This window comes from Solanum pennellii, chromosome 11 (genome assembly GCF_001406875.1).
Source record: "Solanum pennellii chromosome 11, SPENNV200".
In the NCBI taxonomy this organism is placed as follows: Eukaryota; Viridiplantae; Streptophyta; class Magnoliopsida; order Solanales; family Solanaceae; genus Solanum; species Solanum pennellii.
The window spans coordinates 53,321,169-53,331,829 of record NC_028647.1 but is presented as its reverse complement, the minus strand read 5'-3'; the positions used below and the strand labels follow the sequence as shown (position 1 = coordinate 53,331,829).

The following is a 10,661-nucleotide window of genomic DNA, read 5'->3' as shown; positions in this document are numbered from 1 at the left end:
ATAATGATAAACATAAAACATAATTAAAAAAATGATAATAATAATACTTCAAGCAACAACATCAACATGATAAACTTAAAGAACATTAACAACACAGATCCGACACTTATATGGCCAAACGAAAAAATATAATGATGAATTTGGATAAAGATTGAGAGGGGGGGAAAGATTGACATAACTTCCAGATAAATGAAGGTCGCCGGAAAATTTTTTGACGGATTTTGAACTTAAAATTTATATCAAATGATAGCCCTTGAAGAGCTCTACACATTTATGTAAAGGGTTTGGGATGAGAATGACCGGAACTTTATAAATTTAAGAAAAAAAAGTAAAAAATTGATATTTGATTTTCCTTAGATCTACGGAGTTTGGCTATAGATATGGATGAAAGGTTTGAAAGGAAAAGATGGTAAAATTTTAAAGATTTTTTCGGCCAAAAAGGTGGTGGCCACCGGACGGTGGTGGCGGCAGCAGTGGCCGGCCGGCGGCATGATAGTAAGGGAAAGAAGAAAAATGAAAAATGTAAAATAAAAAAAAATGGTAATTTTTTGGAGTTTGGTATTTTTGTTTGGGTCCAATAATAGCCCTTGGATCAAAATATCATGAATGGTTGAGATTCAATCTCGACCATTTCTATTGACCAGGTCAAAATCAATTTGCCAATTAGAATTGATATAAATCAGCCCAATTTAAAGAAAATTGGATCATTTGAGCCACTAATTTAATAAAAACAAATACCCAAAATACAAATAAAAATAAAATTCCTTACTAAAATATTATAGGAGTAAATAAACACGTCAAAAATTAGGTGTTCACAAATGCAACATTCTTCTTCTATTCATCTTTATTATACATGTTAATGTGATTCTGCTCATAAGCCATTAGATTACCTTGGAGCTCATCATATGTCATGTTCTGCAGATCTCAATCTTCAACAATTGTCGCTTTAGTTTCCCAAGCTTTGGGAAGGCTTCGAACAAGCTTACTGACTTATAACGAGTTTGACTATACCATTCCAAGAGATTTTAGTTCACAAATAATTTTACTGAATCTTGAAAACATGGATTCAACAATTTTATCATCGGACAATTTGAACAACTCGTATTCATTTACGAGTGAGAAAGCTTCCTTTACTTTAGTGGTTCCTTCATAGGTTACCTCTAGTTTGTCCCACATCTCCTTTGCAGTTCTGCAAGTTGATATTTTGTCATATTCTGCTCCGCTTAATGCACAATACAACAAACTTATAGCTCTAACGTTAGTTTGAATTACCTCTTGTTGTTCCTTAGTAATATCGAACGATTCAGGATCAAAAGTTTTTTTAGTGCCATCTTCTTTAGTCAATCCTGGAATAGGCTTCGGGCCCTTCTTGATTACTATCCATTCTTGATGATCATTTGAAGAGAAAAAGATTCTAAATTTGTCTTTCCAGTGAGATTAATGTTGTCCATTAAAATATGGTGGTCAGTGTGAAGAATGTCCGTCTTGAAGAAACGCGCCAGGAATTAGATACTGTGTCATTTGATCTTTGTTCACGTGTGGTTAAACATTGAATCTGTGAGACCTGCTCTTATACCAATTGAAAGTCAAGAGGGGGTCAACTTCCTACTCTGGTCAGTCGACTCACCTGCACGTTAGTAAAACAGACAAACAGTAATGATGACTTGCAGTAAGTGAATAATAGAGAGTGCTTTTATACCGGTTCGGATCATCGATGTGGTGCCTAGTCCAGTCCCCTTGGGTTACTAGGATTTTCTTGAGAACTTGTTGAGAACTTGGGTTTTACAGAATGTTACGATTAAGATCCCGTCTGATGTGCGAATACCTTCTTCTTTGAAACAACCTCTACTTGTATAACCTACACTCAATCGTTCTTTCTCTTTTCTTTACAATTGTTCACTCAAAGGTGTACAGAGTTTTATGAAAGATAAAGAAAGATTACAATATAAGTTCAAGTAAAATGTGTTCTTCACATTACAAATCTGGGTCGGTTTATATAGATGATGACTTGTGTTCTTTGTAAGGAAAAACTCAAGGGATTTATTTCAATCAAGGATTAGTTTAGGATGTCCTTGATTGAGGTGATTTAGTTGATTTATGTCAATATAATAGATAGCTTCCTCTACTTTCCTTTGCTGGTTTGATCTTTTCCTTGTATGATCGGCAGACTTCTTCACTTGGGGCTTGATTTATGGTTCTTCCCTTTCTTAATGACTTGGTTGTGATCTCTGCCAAGTGTGCCAGTGTTCTGCTTCTTTTAGATCTTCCTTTCTATGCTGAACAATATATTCCTTTCCTTATTTTGTTCCTTAAATTGAGGCTTTTCTTTCCAGTACTTCTCTGCAGCTTTAAACAAATATTCTTTTCCTTCTTGAAATCGTTTGTGCTGATAATTTCCTTTTTTATTTCCATGCTTGATTTAATATAAATCTTTTTTAATAGAGTTCTAGCAATGACAGATTTATCTTGAAAGATTTGATTTAATTTCTTGAGTTCAGATTGATTTGAATGAAACTACCTTTGGTTAGATTGATTTGAGCGAATCAATTTTCTCGTTAATTGCTTGCTGCTGATTTGATTCTTGAAGCATCAATCTGTAAGATTTTGTGTATCTAACATAGTTGCACTAGTCTTGATTTTCCTGTGATTTTCCTGCGACACAAGATAGTTTGTCATTATACAAAACATTATAAGTTAACAAATCGTACATGTTGATTTAGCAAACCAAAAATGGGAAGTTGATCTAGCAAGCTAAAAATGGCGCATCAATGTCACAAAAGTATGATGAGAGTATCTGCATACAATATATGATAGTTCGGAGTATATTTGTCCTTTTTTCATATATTATATATATATATATATATATATGTATGTATGTATGTATGTATGTATGTATGTATGTATGTATGTATGTATGTATGTATGTATGTATGTATGTATGCCATTAACTCTAACGGAAGACTAAATAGGGACACATGACACAATCTTATTCGTCTATCCGATATTCAATAAATGGAGGGTCGGTGATTAAGATCATATGACGTGTATGTCTGTTAGTATAAAAGGTATATATGCTCTGGTTTTTCATACGATTTACGATAATTCGGAAATATATATTTTTCATTTTTCTCATATGTATATATAGTTGAGTACGTATTGAAGTTGTGGAGATGTAACTCATGGTCTATTGTGTTATTATTTGTAGCGGAATACGCTAATTTGCCACTCATTCCATCTTATTTCCAAATTGACAAGCAAGGATTTACTCATGGAGTCAATTTTGCTTCAAGCTTATCTGATTCTCTCCTTGAAACCAACCGTGGTCATGTAAGTCATATATTTTTTCTAACACATGGACAAAATGTGTTTTTCTTCTTCTTAAATTTTCTAATTATTACTTCTACTTGCATTTTGTGTTTGTGTTTAGCCAGTTTAGGTAAGCCTTATAAGTTTGAAACTATTAGACATTCCAAATTTAACNCTTATGTGGCTTACTATAAATTACAATCTACTAAATCTCAAATATGAAAATAAAATCATAAAATGTGTTTNCGATTGACTTTAATGTTTTTATAAGTAATGGGCCATTATCTGAATTTAGTCAAACATCAGGTGAATTTTTTTTAAAAAAATTATAACTTTTAATGACAACTAAGTCAATTTTTACAAATAAAAAGGGTCGATCCAAACACTTCTTTTAAAAAAAGTAAATCAAACACAACATGTTTTTATTATATTAATTATATCCAAACATATATGTTCACCTTAGCCATAATTAAGGTGAAACTAAAAATACATTCCCGCAATTTAAGATAAATCTTACGGTATAATTTTAAGAGGCTCCAATAACTAGTTGAAAAAGAAAGAAAACAAAACAAAACAAACTCAAAGTTGATAAATTTCAATTGTTGAATGTATACAACTAGCTAGGGTTGGAGCTAGAGGGCCGCCGTAGGATCATACCTTCTTTAATTTACATGAAAATTAGATAGTAGAAGATGAATTTTCAGGATAAAAATCTTGCCTCTTTCTGTTAATGCAACCACCTATGTGTTTACTCAAACATCGCTTGACTTGACGAAAAACACTAGCAAATATTCGTCTCTTGATTCTTCCTCTAACTGGAGGAACCCTCACATTCATAGTTTTATTTCTGGTTGCGGATGACATTGATTCTTTGGTGATAGATAACATAGGTTTTTTTTTAAAAAAAAAAAATAAAATAAAAAATTAATTGGAGATATTATGCATGATGAAATGGACATTACATGTAAAAGTAGTATTCTAGTTTTATATAGAGACAATAAAGTAACAAGGAAATAGGAAGCTTCGTGCCACCTTCCATATATCATGAACTCAATTTATGTATATAAATATGGAAGTTATTAGTTGTATATATTAGTGACTCACAAAAAAACGGCTTTTGCTGGAAAGAAGCTAACATTTTTTGTCGTTTTACAAACTATCTTGAGTATACTCTATATATAAATCTACACCTTACAAATAAAATATAACACATATATAGATTATAGTCTATAGAGGATAATATATGTTTTCATGTTCCAAAATGGCCTATGCTTTAGATATATATGTAGGACTATATATACTGTTGAATTGGATATGCTATTAATTATTTCACCCATATTATGTATCTTTTGTTCTTTAGATTAGATCAAGGTATATAATACCTAAAGATCACATTTCAAATTTTGCGTGTTTTATTCACATCTCTTTATCCCCAAAAAATAAATGATGATGTGGGCTGTGGCCACCCGTTAATTGTCACATAATCCTACACAATGCTTTTTCCTTTTTATTTTATTTTTTTCAATTATAAATTTCTTCTTACTTCAGCTTAATATATAATTTAAATTTTACCCAACTTTGGGTTTTTCAAATTTGTTCTTTTAATAAAAAGACAACTTGTTTTAGCTGGATATGTATGTCTACTTATTTAATTATTAGGCCAATTTGAAGAGGAAAAAAATGGCAGAACTCTATTATCTTATCCAAGCAAAATTAGTTTTCAATTATTTACTTTTTTTTTATACAATAACAATGACCATTTATATTTACAGTGTAATTTTTAGTCCAAAATAAATAAAATTTCTTTAAAATATCATCAGTTTTAGTCAAAGAAAAATATTTTTAAAAAAATAATGGGGTTGAAATTGTAAACGTTTTTTTAATTTCTTATTTCGATGCAATGACCATTTATTTTTATTTTTATTTTTGTTTTAGGCCAAATTTATATTAAAAAGATATGATACATTGTTATGACTCCTTTCTTTCTTTCTTTCTTTTTTTAAAAATAAAATGTTTTAGCGGAACAAAAAAGTTCACTTTTTTTCTATCTATTATCAACTCTTCTTATTTTGAACAATTTTTTTTTGTACATTTACGAAATTATTTTCCTTAGTTCTTCCCTACATTAATATCACGTAAAAAATGATTTCATGTCAAATCGAGTTTTCGTCTCTGAAATTCTTATTTGATGGGATTTTAGATCTCTGTATTTTTTTTTCTAGATCACGCCTTAATCTTGTTAGATATAAAGTGAATTTGGCTAACTACTTGGATATTTTACAAACACATATATAGTCTGTAACATCTTTTACTATATCGCATTTGTCAGAGCTGAATCCTGAAAAAATAGTCATCTAATGCTTAGTGGGAACAATTAGAACAAATCTCAACCCGTAATTTTTTATTATGACATATGACTTTTATCAAATAAACTTACAGAAATTAAGAAATTTAATAATGAAGAGGAGCCTCATATGTCAATATCCATGTAACATCATTTAAGTTTGTAATAGTCCAATATTATGAAGCTTTTTTGTGAAACTAATTAGTACTTTTATAACAAAAACTAAAGATTATTCTTAATTTTTGCAGGTAATAGACCTTAAACACAATTGAAATATTTCAAGAAGGTGACAAAATTGTTAAAGAATAAAGTTGGAGATAAGCATTCCAAAAAAACTCATCTCAAATGCTGTTTACATGTTTAGTACTGGAACAGTTAATTATGGTGAAGCTTTTCGAAGTAGTCCCGAGTTAATTCAGTTTCCATATCCTAAACAACAATTTGTAGAAATGGTATTATCAAATTTCACATCCGTTTTTAAGGTATATATATAAATTGCATTTGAAAGTACATGTCTTTCTATACGGGGAAAAGACACTGAAAAATATTTGAACTTTTCGCAAAATTGTTGTTACGATACCCAACTTTATGGTTGATCTTTTACCTCTGCACTGTTTAATAGTGTATTTTAAAGGTATATGTGTGCCCACGTGGACATCATAAATACTGCATCATTACAAATAGTAACGTGTCCATATGAGCATATATATACCTTAAAAATACACTATTAATAGTGTAGGGGTAAAAGGTCTTTTCTAAAGTTCGATATTATTACAACAATTTCGATCAAAGTTCCGATATATTTGAGAACTTTTTCTCTTGTATATAATTAATTAATGTGACTAATATTATGTATTGTAACAGGAAATTTACAAGAAAGGAGGAAGAAAATTTGCCATATTTACTTTGATTCCCTTAGGTTGTTTTCCTGGTGCTAGGGTTTTTACCTTTCAACAAAACAAGAGTGGTGAATGCATAAATGAACTAAATGAGATACTAAAAAATGCATAGTTTGGCTCTTCCAAAACCGATGATGCTATTACAAGAGGAATTAATAGGATTTAAGTATACATTGTTTGATTTATATGAAGCAATTGATAAAAGAATTAACCATCCTTTGAAATTTGGTAAGTTTTATTTTTACTTGGCTTGAAGTGATTGATACTCACTACAACAAAAAATAACTTTTAGCGTCAATAAATAGAAGAGTGCTAAAGTTTTTACCCACATCAATTGAGTATCGTTAGATCCAGTGACGCTAAAAGTTTTAGAGACATATACAAAGAGTGTTAATTACAGCTAAAAATACATATTTATGAGCAATTAAGCTATGGATGTTAATTAATTGCCGCTAAGGACCATTTTTGATGTACTGACTCTATCAATGCTCTTTGTGATTTACGAATATATATCATGGATTTTCATGTTTGTGTAGGGTTTGAAGTATCAAAGAATGCATGTTGTGGTACAGGACCCTTTCGAGGAATTAACAGTTGTGGAGGAAAGAGGCAAGTTAAAGAGTACCAACTTTGCAAAAATCCCAAAGATTATGTATTCTTCTATGCTACGGATCGGTCACAATCCACCTGTGCTAAACTGTTATGGCATGGCGATTCGGATGTCACTAAAACTTATGTTCTAAAATCTTTTTTTGAATTTTCAGGCTAAATCCACCATAAAATTGGTGTGCACTATTATCTTTTTTTGGAATAAGACTATCTCTCTATAGCTTCCTCCTCCAACTTGTATGCATACATTTCTATTTTAACTCACAAACTAAAATAATACTACATTTGCTTTTTAGAATATGGACATCTCTTGATGTAATTGATTGCTTCAAATTTTTGGATGTTCAAAATTCATTGCATGAAATTAAATTTAAAAAGTAACTTTAATTCCTGAATCTTATGAGTATAATTCTATTATTATCTTGATTCTTCTCTCCTAAATTTCTCTGCGCTTCAAGAGACTTCAATAGCGTATTTTTGATGTTGCATGATGGTTTGGTTCTCCTAGAGATTTATTTAGGTCATTAGAGATGTTGGGCAACACTTCTAGGTTATTAAAATGGTTATAACTTTTTATTGCTAGAAACTTGGATTGTTGTAAAATTGATGGCGTTGGAACGGAGATTCAAATATCTTTAATTTGATAGGTTATGGGCCACACAACTCTTTAAATTCTAAAAAAAAGGTCGTTTGAAGCTGACTCAAATAGAATCTTACATCAAAACTTAATCGGTATGAAAATTTTCAACTCAACTTTTTGCTAGGGGATTCTGGTGACCTCAATTCATATCCAAATCATTCATGCGCTAAAAGTTTGACCTTTACACATATGGGCAATTTAAGAATCACTGGTACGATATTATTCACAAATAGAGAATGATTTGGGTCATAACTTAGAAACTTTTAGGGTGTTACATTAAGATGATTTTTACAATCTTTCAAGTTCTTAATATATCAGAAACTACCAAACTTCTAATATTCAGATATTAGAAAATGATCATTCATAATATTAATGAGCTCATGAATTACCCCGCGAAGCGCGATCAAGTTATTAAATTTTTTATTTGGTATATATAGTAATACTAGTAAACTTAAATAATAATCTCAAAATAAAAAAAAAATAAATTAAATTCCTCCAACTTGATTGACATTATGCAGTACTAACAAAAAGATGACTTCTTGTGACAAAATGAAGAAATATGAATTTAATACTGAATTTCCAATAAAATTGAGTACTGAACTGTTAAAATAGTATTACAACAATAGATTTTTGGTGTCTGTTCTTGTTACATTACTCTCAAACAAAACTACTTCAACATTGATCTTCAAAATAAATAATTGCATTTTATAGCATATTAATGAATAATCAAACATACAAAAACTTTAATCCAGACCCTTGAAACTTTTCTTCAATGATATGATTGAGTTTATTGATCATCTCTACAGTAAAATAATTCTTCCAATCTCCGATTTCTCCTCTACGAAAGAACACTTTATATGGCTCTCCAGTTGAAAACTTTCCATTTGTATTCACCTCCAAATTTCTCAAATTCTCAAAGCTACACATTTTTAATATCTCATCCACCACTCTTGAATTTTCTTCCTCTATGGAAAATGGACATTCCAAGAATTTAGCCAAGCGTTTAAGTTGAATTTTTGGTTTCTTTTTGATTTCTTCATACATTAAGAAAAGTAGTTTGTTAGGATTTTGTATGCTTTGTTTCCAATAATCCAACACGTGATTCCAAAATGGACCATAAAGGCTCACCCCTTTACAAAAAAGATCAAACATTTCTTCAATGGAATTAGTATCTTTATGAAGAAGTAATAAATTGTTTGCAAAATGCCACATAGAAATAAAAGTGTCCCTAGGATTCCTACATAAGTAAATAAGTTTGGTTTTTGAATCCTGGACTGATTTTGGCAATGAAGCAAAGGGCACATGAGTTGCCAAAAGTCTAGGTGAAGTGTTGGTTGAAAAATCAACGACTCGACCATCAATATAGAGTGTATGCTCCAAGAATGGAACAAGAACATGAGGGTTCTCGACAAGTAAAGGGTGATTAGGTCCAAAAATAGGGTGTTTCACCCTATTCACTAGAGCGAATAGAAGTGATTTTAACCAAGTACTTCCTGATTTTGGACTTGTAACAAGAATGATATCACTATCCTGAGCTTGAAATTGTTGTTGACATGCAATCACACCTTGAAGAAATTTTGTTGATGTCCAAAAACCTTGATAATTATAGACTGATCTAACCCATCCTTTTTCTTTTGGTAGGATGGAGATCAATTTCTTACACTCTTCACTTAGGTTATCCTCTTCTAAATATTCGGGAAGAGAAGTTGTCATGATTTTGAGAATTGAGTGTTTTCTTCAAGTTTGGGGCTCTTATAACAGATACGCATGAATAATATACTCACTAACCATGTGAATGTTTAGTCATACACTTCATGTGAGCTCCCACTTCACACTTTTCATGTCTTTCTATTAGTTATAATTACTTCAATTAACTTTTTTTATTTATCTAAAGATTTTTATTAACGTGAATGTATCAGTATAGTTAGCGAAGCAATCAAAACTCATATTAATTTCAAGATGAATTTTTTGGTACTTATTATCTCACTATTCTTCTGTTTCTAATTATGATGAAAATCTAATTCAAACAACAAAAAATAATCCAATTTAACTATATACTTCCCCAATTACTTTTAGTTACCCTTGATAAACTTCGCACTCCTTTTAAAAAAAATATAAATGACATGAATATTTTAGTATTAAATCCATATTAATTTATATTTATTTGTAAAATACATGATTTATTTGGGAAAATGGATAGCTAATATTAAGGATAACATTTACAGAAAAATTGTCTTTATAAGTTTGTCACGATTCAAAGAACACCCTAGACGTGACATGACGTATAAGGTCTTGAGAGGCCCTTTACAAGCCACGTGATATACATCATACAAGATAATAGAAGTAAAGGGTTCAAAAGATATAATCTTATATCATAAAGAGTTTGACAAAAGCGAAAATACTTAATACTTACTTTTGACTGGTTCTTGAATTTGATTGAGATTGTCTAATCATATGAACATGTGACATCATCTTGTGATCTTGAAGTTGATTGGGATATAAAGTTATCAACTCAACATGGCATGAAATTGTACGTCAACATAAAATGGATCTAAAACTTAAATGTCACGATCCAAAATTGGTTCATGATGACACCTACCATAAACTCAATATGCAAGACAAATAACAAGCGNATATATATATATATATGAGAACTAAACCCTGAATTTTGATGTCACCGGTATTAGATCATCCAAGTAATGAAAGAGACTATATACAAAAATCTATCTAATCAAAATATAAAATACAAAAATAATATAATATAACCATCTTGAGTCAGAGAGATGTTTGTTGAAACCCAATTTTTGTTGGAATTAATGCATCAATGTTTAGTCTTCCGAAATTGTTTCTTAGTTTTTCAAGA

At 30.4% G+C, this 10,661-nt stretch overlaps 1 protein-coding gene and 2 long non-coding RNA genes across 3 annotated transcripts; 1 reads left to right on the top strand and 2 right to left on the bottom strand.

Moving 5' to 3' along the window:
- Window positions 1–1,029: 1,029 nt before the first annotated feature.
- LOC107003310 lies at window positions 1,030–2,651 on the bottom strand. The gene is made up of 2 exons (XR_001454636.1): window positions 1,273–2,651; window positions 1,030–1,189 (listed from the first exon to the last, which is right to left on the bottom strand). It is a non-coding gene; the product is annotated as an uncharacterized LOC107003310 (long non-coding RNA).
- A 255-nt stretch (window positions 2,652–2,906) lies between these two features.
- Window positions 2,907–7,382, top strand: LOC107003308. Its single transcript, XR_001454635.2, has 3 exons — window positions 2,907–3,327; window positions 5,899–6,132; window positions 7,086–7,382. It is a non-coding gene; the product is annotated as an uncharacterized LOC107003308 (long non-coding RNA).
- A 976-nt stretch (window positions 7,383–8,358) lies between these two features.
- LOC107004256 (cytosolic sulfotransferase 12-like) lies at window positions 8,359–9,527 on the bottom strand. The gene has a single exon (XM_015202486.2). It carries the CDS (start codon window positions 9,509–9,511, stop codon window positions 8,525–8,527), a length of 987 nt encoding a protein of 328 aa, XP_015057972.1. The 5' UTR covers window positions 9,512–9,527; the 3' UTR covers window positions 8,359–8,524.
- Between the last annotated feature and the right edge of the window lie 1,134 nt (window positions 9,528–10,661).

Bases quoted from the DNA above. Each gene is read 5' to 3' on its own strand.
- LOC107004256 (XM_015202486.2), bottom strand. From the start codon at position 9,511: ATGACAACTTCTCTTCCCGAATATTTAGAAGAGGATAACCTAAGTGAA.